This window comes from Podarcis cretensis (assembly GCF_951804945.1).
Source record: "Podarcis cretensis genome assembly, chromosome: 17".
Taxonomy (NCBI): domain Eukaryota; kingdom Metazoa; phylum Chordata; class Lepidosauria; order Squamata; family Lacertidae; genus Podarcis; species Podarcis cretensis.
Genome location: NC_137187.1, coordinates 12,861,402 through 12,880,141, shown reverse-complemented (window position 1 = coordinate 12,880,141; position 18,740 = coordinate 12,861,402). Strand labels below are relative to the sequence as shown.

At 43.3% G+C, this 18,740-nt stretch overlaps 1 protein-coding gene across 2 annotated transcripts in view; it reads left to right on the top strand.

Moving 5' to 3' along the window:
• Window positions 1-18,740, top strand: part of ABCA1 (ATP binding cassette subfamily A member 1) — a 112,693-nt gene that overhangs the window by 13,516 nt on the left and 80,437 nt on the right. For both annotated transcript variants that reach the window (XM_079959045.1, XM_079959046.1), the window contains exons 2-5: window positions 6,150-6,291; window positions 12,310-12,403; window positions 13,615-13,756; window positions 15,040-15,158. In XM_079959045.1, coding sequence (XP_079815171.1) covers window positions 6,226-6,291; window positions 12,310-12,403; window positions 13,615-13,756; window positions 15,040-15,158 — 421 coding nt within the window. In that variant the 5' untranslated portion in view covers window positions 6,150-6,225. The remainder of the gene's footprint in view (window positions 1-6,149; window positions 6,292-12,309; window positions 12,404-13,614; window positions 13,757-15,039; window positions 15,159-18,740) is intronic.

The following is an 18,740-nucleotide window of genomic DNA, read 5'->3' as shown; positions in this document are numbered from 1 at the left end:
CACTAACAGCACAATCCTATGTATGCTTACACAGAAGTAAGTCTCACTGAGTTAAGTGGGACGTACTCCTAGTTTAGTGTGTATAGGATTCTACCTTAAGGCAGAAAATGGTATGCACACATATCTCTAAGTAAGGGTAAGCCTTATGGACCACAGGTGAGCTTACTTCTGAATAAACAAGCATAGGAGCATATTGTTTGGTTCCACTCCTAAGCACACTTACAAGGGAGTAAGTCCCTAGGGACTTAATTAGATTTTCTTCTGACGAGACATACTTAGAAATGCAGCACACAGAGAAGAATTCAGGATATTTATATAACCAAGACCTGTAGTACTGATGCATTTTATTGAAGGCAGCAAAAGCCAACCTGGTTGTCCAAAAATATAACGTTCTTGAAGGCAGCTCATGTACAGGCTGATTCACACATGCATGCACATCACTTAATTTCTCATTGCTTAAACATAAATGGTTTGATGAGTTGTGGTTGATTCTATGGACTGACTCCATGGAAGAGCATTGTGCACTGATGTGATATCAAAATTCTGATGATTGAACTGGATGGCTTGTTCACACATGGAACACCACCACCTGGAACTGTAGATATAAAGCAATGCAGTTGTGAACCAGCACTAAGTGCCAAGTCAGACCTTTAGGTGGGCATGGAGTTCCAGTTGGATCAAGATTGGGGTGCAGGCACTGTCCCCTCAATCTGAAAAGGGCAATGTGTATAGAAACGGATAATTATCTGATGCCGTCTCCAACCATAATGGTTGATGGGTGCAAAACAAGAATGGTGGAAGCACTGTTTGGGCAGCTGGACTGTTGCAAGTGGCTGTTGTAATTTGGTGTTTTTTTCCCCAAAGTTGGAATGGCCAAGAAGAACTCACCTTTGAGAGTTTAATCTTACATTATATTTAAAGGTCAAACACTGCTTGCAATAGGAGTTGGATCCAACCTTTGATCTTTATTATGAAAGAGCCTGGACTGATTCCTCGCACCACCACCCCAGGCTCAAATAGTTTTATCTGTTCTCGGAGCAAGGACAGCACATCAGAAACAGCAGGGCGAGCTGGCGTTAGCATGCCAAGATCGTTTGCAGCTGCCCTGCGGGCTCTGCATTTGGGAAATGGAAGAACAGCTCAGTCTCTCTAGTCCTTTGTTCCTTGTCTTTCATTAGAAGGGCGGGAAGTGAGTGGTGCCTTTAATGCAGAGGTGAGAGATGTGTGGCCTGCGATATAGCATGGGCAACCGTTGGGGGTGATGGTAACTGTAAACTGGAAACATCTAAAGGGCCACTCATTCTCCATCCTTGCTCAACACAAGTATGCCAGAGATGAAATAGAAAACTCTATGTACTTCATGGTGGATTGTTTCATAGAATCATAGAATTAGAAGGGACCACAAGGGTCATATAGTCCAAACCCTTGCAGCGCAGGAATCTTTTGCCCAACGTGGGGCTTGAACCCACAACTGTGAGGTTCTCATGCTTAATATTTGCTTCATACTGGACTGCAATACCTGATGTTCATACATTCAGCAATGTCTATACCAGGGATAGATAAGCTGTGGTCCTGCAGTTGCCATGGTTATGACTGCTACCATCCCTGGTCATAATGGTTGGCGATTATCCAATCCAACCCCTCATTTATGCCGTCCTCTGGGGTGAGGAATGCTGGTCCACTGGTGGTGTTGTAATTGTGCTATGATGTGATTATGTAGACATGTTGGCCATCTGGGGCACTAACTCTGTGTGGTGCTGATCCAAGGAATTGTGGAGTAGCTCAGTTGGTAGAGCATGAAACTCTTAACTTCAGGGTCATGGGTTCGATCCCAACGTTGGGCAAAATATTCCTGTATTGCAGGGGGTTGGACTAGATGCCCCTTGTGGTCATCTGCTCCCAACTCTACAATTCTGTGATTCTATCCTGGTGCTGAAATTTGTGCAGTCTTATTGGGAGTTCCTGGGTCATACTATAAGCACCTCCAGACCATGTTAGCTAGATCGCAAACCTGCCAGAAAATCACATCCTGCTCTGTGGAGACCAGTGTTGAAACTTCAGAGTAGAGGTCTTATTACACAGATATAGCAAACTGGGAATCTCAGGAGCCAGGAGGGCTATATCCTTCCTTCCGTTCTCCATTTTTAATAATAATAATTAAAAAATAGAGCCTGGTTTCTCAGAATTATTTCTTTGTTTTTTAAAACATAATTCACAACTGTGTTTTTAATTGAAACTGCTTTTGGGGTGTTTTTAATTGCAATTGGTTTTAGAATGTTTTAACTGTTTTGTTTTTTAATTGTCTTATGTTATTATTGTCCTGGGCGCCTCCAGGAAGAAGGGCAGGATATAAATTTAATGAATAAATAATAATAATAAAATGAAGAGAGTGGTATGTTTCCTTGTATAGTTAAGCCCTACTGCCAAGAGCCTTCGCTGTCCGCTCTCCGGTTTTATAACATTGCTCAGTCACTGACTAAATAGTTACTTTTTAGGGGAAAGGTTCTCCCCCCCCCCCCCGCCATTCCATTTTTTCTCCTAGTCAGAGAGCAAACAACTGTATTGTTTGCCAAAGCTTCCCTCTTCCCTAAGGCTGTTTAATGTTTGTTCAGTACAGCTGTCGTGAAGGATGAGTTGAGAATGAAATGCAACTGCACAGTTTTAATTTCCAACACCCCTTAAACTATACAGCTGTGAAAATATGGTCATGGGTAATGGGTGGACCCTGCTAAGATATGGAGACTGATTTTAGGTTATTGTATGGGGTGTTAGAGCAGGGGTAGTACCTCTGGTGGGAGACATGTTGTGCTCCTTCTGGGGTAGTTTGTCCACTTTTGGTCTCTACCCTGCACTCATTTCATGACTCCTAGAAGTTGTCAGCATAAAACAGCAGCCAAACTCCAGGAATGGCTTTGACTGGCTGGCTAAACCAGGTGAAGGTAGCCAACGGGCCTCAAACTCTTGGTAAGTTAGGGACTTGCCCTTCATGCAAACCTATCCATTCTGAAGGAGATCAGCCCTGAGTGCTCACTGGAAGGACAAATACTGAAGCTGAGGTTTCAATACTTTGCCCACCTCATGAGAAGAGAAGGCTCCCTGGAAAAGATGCCCCTGATGTTGGGAAAGATGGAGGGCACAGGGAGAAGGGGACGACAGAGGACGAGATGGTTGGATGGTGTTCTTGAAGCTACCAGCATGAGTTTGAACAAACTGCGGGAGGCAGTGGAGGACTGAAGTGCCTGGCGTGCTCTGGTCCATGGGGTCACGAAGAGTCGGACACGACTAAACGGCTAAACAACAACATGCCTCCCTCCGGAAACTCCTGCAGCCAAACTGGTGCCAAGCAGATTGCTGTGCTTTCCTTTGGACTGAGCTGGGCGGCCCAGGACCTCCATATACACTGCCCAGGCTTTCACCCCGGGATGGTCCCTTTGGTGCTGCTAACACAGCGGTTTGAATTCGCTCCCAGAGGCGCACTGTCGAGACTGATGCAAACAATAGGAGGCTGAAAAGGAAGACTTTTAGGGGTTTTTTGGAGCTGCACAAGCATACTGTCCTGGGCTGCCTTTGGGGTGCTCAGAAATGACACCTGGCCATGCCAGCCTTTCTAAAGCAAAGGCACGGACGCTGAGGTCCAGCACTGAGGGCCTTCTGGCGGTTCCCTCACTGCGAGAAGCCAAGTTACAGGGAACCAGGCAGAGGGCCTTCTCGGTAGTGGCGCCCACCCTGTGGAAAGCCCTCTCACCTGATGTCAAAGAGAAAAATAACTACCAGACTTTTAGAAGACATCTAAAGGCAGCCCTGTTTAGGGAAGCTTTTAATGTTTAATAGGTTATTGTACTGTATTTTAGTGTTTTGTTGGAAGCCACCAGAGTGGCTGGGGTATAAATAAATAAATAATAATAATAATAATTATTATTATTATTATTATTATTATTAATTTGTGCTTAGAATTTTGCACTTTCTGCTTCATGGATTAAAAGCAGTTCCTTCCCGGGAATCGGTGTATCCCTGTCACACTTTCCTCCTTGACAATTGCCACATGGCAAGTTGCTTGAAAGGTTTGTGGATCAAAACTCCACCTCTTCTGCCCTTTGGTGCAGCTGTATTGAAAATGGGGGGAGGAGGATAAACAGGAGGCATTGTCACATAGCAGGGAGGGGCTTATCGGCTGGTGTCTCTTCCATGCTGCTGCGGCACTTTTCAGTAATCCAATCTGGGGGTTGGGGGAAGGGTGATTGAGAGCTGAGTTCTAATCTTGCATTAGTCACTGTTTTGCTCTGGAAAGAGCTCTCTGCATTTTCTTATATTATATATTTATCTATTAAATTTCTAAACTACCCTTCATCAAGAAGGGGATACAAGCGGGTATACAGTATTGCATCCTGTTGTGGGGAGTGCATTGCAGACCGTGAATGGTCTGCAGACACCGCAGTAGTTTTAACAAACACTGTTCCGTAGCAGCAATCCTTCTGCTGGTTTGGGTTTAGGGCCAAATTTGATGTTACCCAGGGAAATCCATCATCAGATTTCCTGCTTCCCTCCTCTCCCAAGGTAAAAGAAGCCATGGGCCCCCGAATCAGATTGGGACTATTGCTTTGGAGCAGAGATGGTCTATCCTTTCTCCTACACTGCAAATGGCCCTACCCACTTCAAGCTGGTATTTGCCCTGCAGAGCAAAACATATAGGTGTGAAACAAGAATATTGAGGGGTCCCTTCAAGGGGTTCAGCTTCTTAAGGAAGACTGGACCTTCGGAGAGAGCATACCTTTTAAGGCTCAAACTGGTCTGGAAATGAACAGAGACCAGACCAGGATATACAAAAGCAAAGCGGCTATAAGCCTGATCTTTATTAACTGTTACAACAGGGTGCTCACTGCCACAGACAGGAAGCAGGAGGGACCCAGGACAAAGGTGTGCAAGCGCTTAAGTAGACTTCTGAACTGCCCACCCTGGAGCCCAAGACCGCCCCTCCATACATCATATGTACATCAGAGAAGGGGCGGTCTACAACAGAAATCTGAGTGCGTTGTTTTTATCCTGTCTGCCAGGTTACCTGACTGGATTACCTGGGCATCCTGGCCACTCGTTTGTTATGATAACTACTCAGTTTCCAAATCCTGGTCACAGGCTCACCCTATTCATATCGTCAATGTGCCCTTGATTCAGGATTTGTGAGCAAAGAGACAATGGGGAGGCTCCCCATTTCCTTCGACCTTGTAGAGAAATGTTTGAGGTCATTTGGGAGAGACAAAATGGTTTCAGGACTTTTTCTGTGGGGTTTCAGACATGTGGTTTATACATTTATTTTATAAAGTTCTTATAACAGCTGCCTACATGATAACCACATATTTTGCTCCGGAGGCAAAGAGCACTACTCTCTCTCTCTCTGTGTTTCAGTTGTGGAAACAACTGTAGAAGAAAGTGACCCCATCCGGCCCATCAAATGAATCTCCCTATCACCATTTTTAACACCTTTGCTATTTCCCCAAAACAGCAGGAACTATTCTATTTATGAATCTCCTGCATCACACCTTGTTTGGCTCTCTGTGTGCAGTTTGAATAGAAATTAGAAATACAGTGGTACCTCAGGTTACATACTCTTTAGGTTACAGACTCCGCTAACTCAGAAATAATACCTCGGGTTAAGAACTTTGCTTCAGGATGAGAACAGAAATCATGCTCTGGCAGCGCGGCAGCAGTAGGAGGCCCCATTAGCTAAAGTGGTGCTTCTGGTTAAGAACAGTTTCAGGCTAAGAACAGACCTCTGGAACGAATTAAGTATGTAACCAGAGGTACCACTGTACAGAATTACAGGTGCCTCTGTGGAATAGTTATGTGTGGCCTTGAACTATGGTGTGTGGTGGATGACAGGGGTTTGTGGGGGAATGTACTTGCATCACTTAAGGGCAGATTATTGACAAAAAGTAAAGTTTGGAAACACTTGGTTTAGAATTCAAGATCTGGTTTAAGCTCTGTAATCAATCCCCTGCTTCATCTTCCTTAATATTGCTGCTGTGGCTGTGTGGGTGTTATTGGGCTACACAGCCCTATATTGGGTAAGAACAAAGCAACATAAACAAGGAAGTGGTTTGTTTTGCTTTAAGAATTAACAAATCCTGCTAATCCATTCCTTTTGTTGTTTCTAGTTGATGACCAGCCACAGTATCTCTGCTGTGTGCTGTTGCCATCTGTGGTGGTGCCAGTGTAAACGGAGGGAAGAAGATGGTGTTCTGGACACAGCTTGGTTTGCTGCTATGGAAAAATTTCACCTATAGGAGAAGGCAAACGGTAAGATCATACTATTGCTTGGTTTTCACGAAGTAGGTAAGGGTACTGATTGCTTGGTTCCCAATACAGGGCCTTCTTATAAAACCATTTTTTATGTTTTTGTGCCAAACAGTAAACACAGACTGGTTACTCACATGTGCAAATCTCCCATTGATCTGGGTAGTCTTTTCGATAAAAACAGCTACAGGATTTGTATAGTGGCTTTGATGTTCTATTGATCTGAAGATAAGTAATCGGTTAGTTGGATCTTATGATGCCCTGAAGAAGTCATGGAAAGGCTTTTTGATCTCTTGGAGGTTCTCGTTAACAGAAGAAGTGTAATGTTTGGTGATCCTTCCTCCATATAGCTACCACCTCCCACACTGTTGCAGAGAATATGGAGCAGTTTCTTTTGGACATGGGGGTGGGGGATTCCATGAAAAATGCCCCCTCTCCTCTGTTAGTTGGTGCCTAATCAGAGAACAGAGCAGGCTTATGCTGCTTTTATTTACAATGCTGCCACCAAAAACTTCATAGAGAGATGTCTTAATTAAAAAAATAGGTGCACACCCAGCAAATACATTGTATGACGAGGTACATATATTGTGTAAAATCAGTTGACTCTTCCCATTAGTGGATCAATCTAGGTAAACCTGGGGGAATCCCCGTTTCTCTGGCTGCTGATTTGGCCTCAGCATTTAGAAGCTGAACCACATCACACACATATACACCTCAGGATATCTTTGGGTCAAAGCATGTGTGTCCTCAGGCTGAAGAAACTGTAGATTAAGGAGCACATGCTGTGATCACCTGAGCTTTCCCACCCTGCAGGTTAGCAGGACACTCAATGCTGGCTCCTCTCATGGACAATGCTTGATAATTCCTTAATTCTTACAAGAACTCAGCAGAGGTACCCAGTGGGGTAGCGTTGCCGTAGAACCAAAAGAACAATAAGAGCTTACGCAAAGAGTTTACATTATGTTAAATTTATCAGTGGGGGAAAGATAGTGTCATCACCAGTTGCAGCTGTTGAGAATGAGTTTATTTTACAAGCCATTTCTTCTCTCTGTGCTGGGGGGGGGGGGTCTATGCAGCTCTGAATACCACTTCATGCCTCAAACAATGTGGGCATTAGCATACCAGAGCTTCTGCCGGCAATACATTTGTGAGATTTTAAGGTGCCACTGTTCTTGACTTTTGCTTGCTTGCTTGCTTGAGCTATTCCTTGTGTTCAAATTGCAAGGACAGGGACTGTACCTTTAAACCCTACATAGCTACCTGTTTGGAACTCATCCCAAAGAGGGAGGAACTCTACCAGTATATAATTTACACCAGGTGTTGGGAGCCTTTGGTCCTTCAGATGTGACTGAATAACAGCTCCCACCACCCCTGGCCATTGGCTGTGCTTGCTGAGGCTGATGGGAGTTGTAGTTCATCAACATCTGGAGGGCCAAAGGCTCACCACACCTGCTTATGAATAGTGAGGTCACCAACGCTTGCATACGCATCATGCCCATACAGAGATGACACTGACACTGTCTGTGAGCGAGACTACCATCTTTGATAATTTTCCTGGTGGTTGGGGATTAACGGGTGGCAAGAGCTTTGGCCAACCAAAAAAGAATTGTATAGGTGTCCCGCTACTTATACTAGGGTTGTCATATTTCAAAAAGTTGAGTTGTTGGGGTTTTTTGCAACATCTCCCCCCCCATCAAGTTTTTTAGCTGTTTTTTAGGAAATCCAGGCACTTTGACTAATTTTCAAAAATTCCACCCAAACGCCGTTTTTGGCAGACGAATCCCGGCTATGTCTGGGAAATTCTGGACATATGGCAGCCCTAACTTACGCACAACTGACTCGCGCACAAAGCACCAGGAAATAAATAATTTCGTACGAACCTTGAAATGGCGGGAGAGAGCTTGTGAGTCCTCATGGCTCATGAGGAGACCCTCCCCGGAACCCAAAGAGGACTTCAGCGAGGGCGGAAGAAGCTTTGAAGAGACCGAAGACGCAGCAGGGCTTTGTTTAGGCTGCTCGGCCTCCCCGTCTAACAGCTGATGTGTGTGGTAGCACAGCAGCCGAAGCTGCTTTTCTGCACATCCTTCAGCCTCCAGCCGGCCCCAGAGCTTCAATTCTAGTTGTGGGTATTTTTGGATGCAATGTTTTTTGGTCTGGATTGGAGAGAGAGCAGCAGAGAGTGTGTTTAAAGAGTGTTTAGAGGGTGCTCCCCACTTAACAATTTTTGCTTATGCATGCAGGGCCCAAAACGTAACTCCCCTTGTAAGTGAGGGGACGCCTATATCAGCAGTCCCCTGGTGGATTGCAGTCAATATCCTGCCCCTTGCTACATCTAGCACGGTTTGCATCAGCTTCGTAGATAGCTGGCTGCTTTCAAATGCATAAATGAAGAGGAAGAGATGCTGAACAAGGAGGCGAGTGCGTGTGTATTTGCTCAGCTCTCGCCCCTGAAGTTACTTTTTCCTCCCACAGGGTTCAGCCAGGATATACTTTGTCCTGGCTGCCTTCCAGCAGCACAAATGTAACTCTTGCTCTGCACACGTCAAGCTGAGCTTTGTACCTGGCTTTCGCAATGCTTATTTCAGCTGCCGCCGCCGCTGCTGCTTGGAAAACTGGCGGAGAAGGGAAATGCAGCCCAAGCTATTTACGGGATGAGCTCTTGTGGGAAAAGAATCTTTCACCAAAAAGGAAAAGAAACCCACCCACTCCCCCTGTAAGGTTGAAGCACACATCTGTTTAGGTGTGTATAAAGTGAGCTATCCCAAACTGCAACATCATTAGTTGCAGAAGATTGGAATTTTAGCATTTATATAGAAAATATTAATTTAAATATATTGCAAATATGAATTAATGTTTGTAGAATCCTTGTAAGGGAGGCCAGCATTATTGCCTCCTTAATGTAGATACAAGTAGTATGAGGAGTTGAAATAAAAGATGATTGCTCAATATTACTTACTGAGATGGCATGCACACTCTGAGCCATTGAACTGCACCTTCACAGCAGATACATAGCCTGTCTTGGTGTTTTCATTTCCCCCCCTTTTAAAGACTCTAACCAATTTTCTGAAAAGAACAGCAGTAAGCAATTTTTTCTCTCAATTCCGATAGAATCTGGTTTTTTTTGCGGGGGGGGGGGGGAGACGCAGCAAAACAGAGTATTTCATAAGGAACAACAGGACTGATATACATCTGTCGCTATTGTTGTGTGTATACCACTTCCCAAGCCAGCAGTTGGATGGCACTAGATTTAGAGTACAGTGGTACCTTGGTTGTCAAATGCCTTAGTTGTCAAATGAATCAGCTCCTGAATGTTGCAAGCCTGGGAGTGAGTGTTCCAGTTTGCGAACATTTTTTGGAAGCCAAACGTCCAATGCAACTTCAGCAGCTTCTGCTTGAGTGCAGGAAGCTCCTGCAGGCAATTCAAGAACCAAGGTACCACTGCAAACTCGAAAAAAAGTGTTTCCTTTAACTTGCCTTGTGGCACACTCCATGGAAAAGGTTGTCTGCAAGTGACATAATACTTCAAGGGATTTAAGACAGACTCTCCAGGTTCAGATTCCAGATCTGGGGGAGATGGGGTAATTTTGGGCCACCTAAAATGGTCCAAAAGGATATCGAATTTGAATTCGCCAGCCTTCAGTTTTTATATGCCTAGTTGTCAAATGAATCAGCTCCTGAATGTTGCAAGCCTGGGAGCGAGTGTTTCAGTTTGTGAAAGTTCTTTGCGAACGTTTTGCGAATCTTACCATTCTACTTGTTTTATGTTGCGTTCTTATTTTAATGATACTGTTTTTTGTTTTGCTGTTATACACTGCTTAGATATATAAAGAAATATTAAATGGTTTGCAAATGCTGCAATTATTATTATTATTATTATTATTATTATTATTATTAATTATTATTATTATTATTATTATTATTATTGCCTCCCAGCTTGACCACACCTCTCCTAGTGCAAGTTGGGTTCTTCCCCAACCACTTGAATGATCCCTCTTTCCCTGACTGACCACGTGGGTGATTCTTTGAGGGTGGTAGAGAGGAGGACCCAACATCAGCCACACGAACGTCTCAACCTTACAGTTTTAATCTGGGAAGCATATGGATTAACCTCTGAACATCCACCAGGCATCTGAGCCATTAGTCCAGCTTTTCCAGACTAATTTTGTATTGGACCAAGATAGGTCCATCCACCATTAGCTTTGGCTGTGATTTTTTTTAACAGACAGCATGAATCTGCATTATATTTAAGCACTGTTAAGTTTCACTGCTGTGGGAGCAAGGAATGCTACCACATTAAAGTCATTTTATTATTTATGCATTTGTTATCATTGTATCTCCCCTTTTTCCCATGGAGATCTAGGTGTGAGAACTGCTAGGTTTGATAGATAGATAGATAGATAGATAGATAGATAGATAGATGATAGATAGATAGATAGATAGATAGATAGATAGATAGATATCCCACTGAGTATTTGGGTATCTGATTTTCAGATAGGAAAAGGTTTAGAAAAGGGAAATAAAAGATCCCCAGAAGTAAAATATAGTCAAACCTTGGTTGTCAACTGTAATCCGTTCCAGAAGCCCATTCGGCTTCCGAAATGTTGGCAACCAAGGCATGGCTTCTGATTGGTTGCAGGAGCTTCCTGCCCTCAAACGGAAGCCTCATTGGACATTTGGCTTCCAAAGAACGTTGAAAAAACAGAGCATTTGCTTTCAGGTTTTCAGTGCTTGGGAGCCGAAGCGTTCCCAAACGGAGGAGTTCGGGAGCAGAGGTTTGACTGTAACAAAAAGAGAGGTCTAGCTTGCTATGATATGACACATCTATTAAAGGCGCCTGAGCTCTGCCTTTTGCTGCCCGCTCACCCTGCCATCGAGCCTCCCATCCGAATGCTGGCCAGACCAGACTTGCTTAGCTTCAGCAAAATTTTCTGTACCTTGTGACTTCAGGCCATGCTGTAGAAATTGCTCTGTTAGTCCTACCGTGTTTGGGGGAAGGTGTAGGATTTATTTACAGTTTAGATTTAGCTACGTTACAGTAACACCCCCAGTCCTTCTTCATGCCTTGGCCCTATGTTAAATGTCAGTTGCCTAATTTTAGATACATGTTGATGCCGCTACGAATGTTCCAAACAGCACTCCTGCACTGACATGTAAAACATTATATATATGACAGTTGGCAGTGACTGTGTGGATAAGTATATTGTTACGCTCTCCCAACTGTTTTCCAAGTGGTGCGAAGTTCCAGGACTGCAGTGACCTTACTCAGGTTTGGTTCATTGGAGGCTTCTTAGAATTTTGTGATTTCTGTGCCTATTTACATATATACACATTGACCAAAGGAGGAGTCACACCTTCAATTCTCCAACAGGCACCCAAAGTCCACTGCTCCTGCGTCAGGTTTCTGCTCCAGGGAGACAGCACCCCAAAAACACTTAGATTACAGTTTACCCCGTCGTTTGCTTCACAGATTACACCATCCTTGGTCCCCAACAATTTCCAATTGTTGGCCCATTTACCTGGAGTTTTCCCAGCAAAAGAGATTTTTTGGACAACTTTCCTTTGATTATTAAGTCAGCTTCCAGCACTAACTAATAGTTCCATTGAACCTCCCTTTTCCAAACCACCAATCCCACAACACTATGAAGTATTTCCCTGGATGTTTATGGATTTATTTTTTTTTTTTTTCTGGGGCAACTGTATTTTTGTGAGAAAATAACCACATATGCTGTGGTGGGTTGAGAAGCTTGTGGATATGATCAGAGAAAACACTACAGAATTTTTATCCTGTGTTTTCATGAGATACATGAATTCCAAAAAGCAGCCCATGCATCAGTGGCCCATTGACAAGTTTTCATGAAACACTGAAATGCGGTATCTTCTTCAGAAGTGTTATTACGCTGACATAAAGACACAACTCTAATACTGCTTGTGAAGGACTTTACCACATTGTCCTCAGTTTCCTATTGATACCAAATGTGGATGATTAATATTTTGTTTCTTCTTTCCTCTTCTCTCTTCTAGTTCCAGCTGCTGATTGAAATCATTTGGCCTTTACTTATCTTCTTTATATTGATCTCTGTACGGCTATCGTTTCCACCCTATGAACAACATGAATGTAAGTATGGAACATGCATATGCTTTGCTTTATATTTGGTGATGATGAGAAAGAAGGAAGGAAAAGGAAGGAAGAAGGAAGGAAGGAAGGAAGGAAGGAAGGAAGGAAGGAAGGAAGGAAGGAAAGAAAGAAAGAAAGAAAGAAAGAAAGAAAGAAAGAAAGAAAGAAAGAAAGATTGCCTTCATCCTCTCCCTTCTCCTGCACGCATGTTTGGCATCTATAGCACAGATGGACCTAAGGTAGCATGGAAGAGAAACACCTTTGCTGTGCATTATGGCAAAAACAAGCAAACAAAAATGGTAGTACAAAACTAAGCTTGATAACTTGCAGAGGATACTCGGTCAAATTGGTAGAAAGACACCAAGGATAAATGCAACTAAACTGCCATATAACCATGGCTTTCCGGGTGATTAACAACCCACCATGTTTCTTCCTGTGCCAATGGGTCAACAAATACCAGTTGTTTTAACAATATTGATATTACTATTTGCCTTCTGAGAAAAGAAGATACTCTTCATTTTATGCATTAAGTGCAGTTCAGTTACATCAAACATTTTGCCAGGTCATGAACACACGCAGATGTACCTTCCTCCCCCTATACCAAGATCAGGGGCTGTTCAGAGAAACCTTGATTGCAGGTGACTGTGACCTCTTTAGGTCTGCTTAAGAATTTAAGGGGCAGAACTGTTATCTAATGTTCCAACGTTCTTTGGTGTTTTTTCAACATGAGCTTTGGATAGCTTACCGCATAATATTGCGACAGCAGCCGAGCTGTAGGTGTGGAGCTTTTTAAACCACTGGATATTTTAAATATGGCTCGGTTAACGATTTTTAAAGTGATTCAACAACGGGAATTTTTTCAGGCATCAATTCTATACACACCTATCTGGGAGTGAGTAGTTTTAAGGAAAATTGAAATTCCCCAAGGTATACAAGCATATTTTGTGTGTCCACTGTAATCGCTGTTCAAAAAATTTCTGAAGGTTTTTGAAAGTTCTCTGGGTATTTTCCTGTTGTTGTTTGCTAGCTGTAAACTTTTTGCATACATTAGAAACCTCTGTGATAGAGAGATGCATCTTCTCTCATGGTGGACACGGAATAATATTTTTTTGAGGGGTGGAGACACACTGAGGACAAAGGTTTTTCAAAAGGAGAGAAAGCAACTTGATGGCCTAATATGTACATTCCTAAGTTTTGTCCTTGTGTTTCAGGTCATTTTCCAAACAAGGCCATGCCTTCAGCTGGAACGTTGCCATGGGTCCAAGGGATTATTTGCAATGCCAACAATCCCTGCTTCCGCTACCCAACTCCTGGAGAGTCACCGGGCATTGTTGGAAATTTTAACAAATCTATGTGAGTACCATATCTTCCTTTATGAATCTCTGGCCCAGGGAGTAGTGAAGGGACAAGTATGAAGAACGGAATGGAGGCAAAACCGCTTTGCACTGGTCTGCATTATAAAAGGTGCTGGCTGTTCTTTTTTTTTGGCACCCCTGCAAGAAGCCTTTGTAGAAAAGTACACTTGGTTCTGAGATAGTGGCTGTGCTTGGCAGGGCGAATGTTGGGGTGGAACATACAGGGCAGTGAATCGGGAAAAGTTTCATCCAGGGCAAAACTTTGCAGGTAGGAAGCAGTAGGAAAAGTGGATTAAAGGGGAGGGCAAAACTGCAGCTCTTTAGGACCTTAAGGTAAAGGTAAAGGGACCCCTGACCATTAGGTCCAGTCGTGGCTGACTCTGGGGTTGTGGCGCTCATCTCGCTTTATTGGCCAAAGGAGCCGGCGTACAGCTTCAGGGTCATGTGGCCAGCATGACTAAGCCGCTTCTGGCGAACCAGAGCAGCGCACGGAAACCTTAGCAGTTCCTATAATTCTGACTTCACTCATTAGATAAGATCACCGACATGGAGAAGCAGCTAGGCTTGCTCAGCACGCAGAAATCACTTGGAAGGGTACCTGCACAGTTTGCGTCATAACTTTCTTTCTATGATGGCTAGAGATGTACATTTTTAAAATGAAAGCTGAGAGTCTGGGGTCCTTGTGTGGGGGCACCAACGAAGGCCTTCGTGGCAATCCTGAGTTATTCAAGTACATTTTTGACTAGTACAAATGAGGATGGTCCTGTTTCTCGCTTGATCCTGTTGGGATCAGATAACTCTGCTCTGTCTTAGTATGCTTATTGCATCTGAGGAGCGAATGACCAACTGCCCTTTGCTCTGGAACTGTGACCAACCTCTCTAATCATGTGTCCAAGTTGCAACACCTTCTGAGGCCCTGATCCGAAGAGGAAATGGGAAGCATGTTGTCACCCCTGGAGTTTTTGATGTAAAAGAATAAAGCATTTATATGAGCAGCTGGTCAGAAAAATACCAAAATTTCATTGGCGAAGGGAGAAAATGCAAATGGCACATCCAGCCACTAATTCACATGGGACATAATCCTGTTGGAACGAGCGCTCACAAAACATGGTGGCGCTCTTCCCCAACCCTCATTTGTTTTAGTGGAACTTGCAAGACAGATCCATGAGTCTTATTTCCCCACTTTCAATTGTAAACGGGAATGTGCAATACAAAGAACAGAATTTGGAGTCAAGCGATCTATCCTTCTTTCCCCCTCTTATATTATCCTATCTTCCTTAGCGTTTCCCGCCTGTTCTCTGATGCCAAACGATTGCTACTGTATAGCCAGAAAGACACCAGCATTAAGGATGCACAGAAAGTCGCAGGGAAACTGCAGAAAGTTGGGAAGACTATTTCAGGTAAATGAACAAAGGATGTGCTGTAACAATTGGTGTTGCGTCAATAATCCAGAAGATGGAAAAGGCTCACTGATGCTTAAATTTGCACTGGCTTACTTTGTAAGGGGGCCCCCAACCATACCACAACAAGTAGTTCACCCCCATCTGTCCTCACCCCATGGCTGGACCCCTGTGTTTACCTGAAAAGTAAAGGCACTTTTCAGGTAAAAAAATATAACTGAATCAGAAGCCAGAATTTAAAATATAGCTGCAATCCTGTGCATGCTTAGTTGAAAATCAACTCATCAAAATCGATAAAAGATCTGTTTTCAGAGAAAGTATGTTTAATGCTTGCATCCTAATGTGAAATATGATGCATTATTTCTTTCAGAGAGCCCCTTCATCCTCCCTAAATGTGCCTGGTTTCTTGTGTGTCAGCCCCTCTATTTCAGTACTTTCCCCCATCCTCAGCACTCTGTGGTTTATGTGTTTGTGGAGCCTTTACACTGAGGTGGCAACGACTTTGTTGTTATTTATTATTTATATACATACTTATACATATACTGTATTTTTTGCCCCATAAGACACATCAGACCATAAGACGCACCTAGTTTTTGGAGGAAGAAAACAAGAAAAAATATATTCTGAATCCCAGAAGCCAGGACAGCCAGCGGGATTGCAGCGCAGCGACCCTGCTAGCTGTCCTGGCTTATGGAATAGCCGTGCGCAGCCTCTCCCGGGCAGGGGATGAAGGCTCCCCTTGCCCGGGAGAGGCTGCGCACAGCTAAGCAAGAAGCCAGGACAGCCAGCGGGATCGCAGTGCTGCGATCCCCCTTGTTGTCCTGGCTTCAGCGAAAGCAATGCGAAACCTCCAGAGCACAGCGGGAGCTCCTGCTGTGCTCCGGAGGCTTTGCATTGCTTTCGCTGAATCCATGGAGCCTGCATTCACTCCATAAGACGTACATACATTTCCCCTTACTTTTTAGGAGGGGAAAAGTGCGTCTTATAGAGCAAAAAATACGGTGCATATTCTTATTTACTTACTTACTTACTTACTTACTTACTTACTTACTGCTTATATAGCAGACATAGGGTGTGACGTGCTATGAAGGGATCAGATATATGTGGCAAAATAAACTTTCAGCCCCAGGACCATTCTTTTGACCCTTCTGAGAAGATAGGCTTGAATCATGAATTAGGTCCCTCTCTTTTACCTTCTTGTTTCTGATACAGGAACTGGGCTGGGAGAAGTAGTGGCTACTGTCATATGTAAGCAAGGTGGAAGAGGAGGTTCCCTATTGTGGTTGTTAAACCATCACCCTCAACCCCTGTGCTTTATATGTGAATAGGGAAAACACCTGAACGATAAATATGTCTGCCCTTTGCTACGTTTCTTCTCTGCCCTGATGTTCAGTTTCTTCACCCTCCCTTCTCATCTTCTCCAGTGCAAGAGTTCTTTCGCATTTCTCGTAGTTTTTATTCAGACTTTAAAGGGAGTATGATTTCTTTGTAATGCAAAACCACACTCCTTGGAAAGCTGCAAGGGAAATTCATTGAAGAAGATGCCTGGGCTGTAGCATCTGTGTGCGTTTTTTTGAATATTTTGCCCGTGCTTGGTTGGTTCAGGTTTTATGAGGATAGTGCTTGTAATCTGTGCTAGCTCATGTTGATGATGGTTGTAAAGAAGTGAGTAAGGTATCCAGTCAGAGTGCAAATCCTGTAGGTTGGCAGAAAACACCTAGTGATTTTGGCAGCTAATGCCATAAAAGCATATAAGTTTGATTAAAGGGAGCAAGAAGACCTGAGGTAATTACTTGTTGCAGGATTAAATGAGTAATGAGTATCTCTGAGCTTAAATTTTATTGTTAATTCTATTTGTAATTATCCATCTATATAAAACAGTGATATGTATAAAAACAATTTTAAAAAATTACAGAAATGCAGTTTAAAACCACAGTACACACATAATATCAGCTGAAATCCAATTAAGATGAGAATTCCACTTAGACCTGTTAAATATGTTGAAATGAGCTCTCCCTAACTTGCTGAGGTATGAAATGTATACGAAGTTTCCAAATTCACAACTTTCAGAGCTTTTTTTTTTTCATTTTAAGTATGAGTGCTAGGAACAGATGGGGAAGGTGTTCAATAGAGAAGAGAGTAGCCAGCACTACTGAAATGTTAGTCAACAGATTATTTATTGGAATGTTGACTAATAATAATAATAAATTTTATTATTTGTTCCACGCCCACCTTACAGGGTTGCCTCAGCCACTCTTGAGTGGCTTCCAGCATATACAAAAACATAATAAAACATGGTGTGCATGTGTTTGAGAGTAATATAAAGGGCTCAAAGTGAGTATGGAAAGGCTGATTAGGACCAATCTGATTGTTTCCCTGTTTAAAAAGAAAAGTGGGGTGATACCTTGTCTCACTTTGAGCATTGGTGGGATGTGAAGTAGTGTGTGTGCATGGTTGGCATGTGTCGGAAACACATGTATTTTGTGTGTGCGTGCATACAACAAAAGATATTGCACTTCAGAGAACAAGCATGCGCCTCCTCTTGTTCTGCAATAGAGTTGACGTTTCCTGAAAGTCTTCTACAGATGGAAAACACTGACAAGAGTTGAGCAAAATATTAATAAACAGCACTATGCATTTCAAGTGTACAAGGCACTTCATAAAAGTGATCTCAGTAATCCTGGTGGCAGGCCATTGCTGTTCCAGCGATATTGCAGATTGACGGCTGGGCAGGGGCCGAGCTGAGGCTGAGAAAACAGTGATTTTGCTAAGGCCACACAGTGAGCGCATGGCCGATGCGAACTGTGAACTGTCAGCATTTTGCAGCTCACACTTTTCTTAACCAATACCCTGGGGTGCTGGAGAAAGGAATGGCAATAGCAGCTTCTCTTTCAAAAGTGAAATGTATGGTGTTAATGCTAATAAAACGAAAGCTAGCGAATTGATTGGATAAACAAGGCCTGGGGCAAGCACATGTTTGTTTTATAAGGCAACTTGAGAATGTGCAGTCGAATGTGTATACTTTTTTTTTTTAAAAAAGGAACATTGTGCACTGCAATTCAGAATGTTTGTATGACAGACACCATATTGTTGGTGCGAGCTGTGGTGAACAAAAGGGTGCTTGTCCTTTATGTTACACTCACACAGTCTCCGGGAAAATTAGTCAGAAGCTGTTGTAGCAGTGACCTATAGCTTCAGGGTTCTGTTGCCAGCAAATGGAAAAGAAAGACCACGCACAGAAATGAAAAGCACCTTTCAGGATTAGATGACCATTATTTCTAAAGATTAAAGAGGAGGCCTTGAAAACTTGCATGCTACTTCAGGTTTTCAGTTTCCCCAAGTAGTAGGAAATCTGAGGGACCTTTTTACAGAGTGACTTTCCTCGTGATGAGACAGTACAGTGGTACTTCGGGTCACATACGCTTCATGTTACATACGCTTCAGGTTACAGACTCTGCTAACTTTGCTTCAGGATGAGAACAGAAATTGCACTGCCACAGCGCGGCAGCAGCGGGAGGCCCCATTAGCTAAAGTGGTGCTTCAGGTTAAGAGCAGTTTCAGGTTAAGAATGGACCTCTGGAA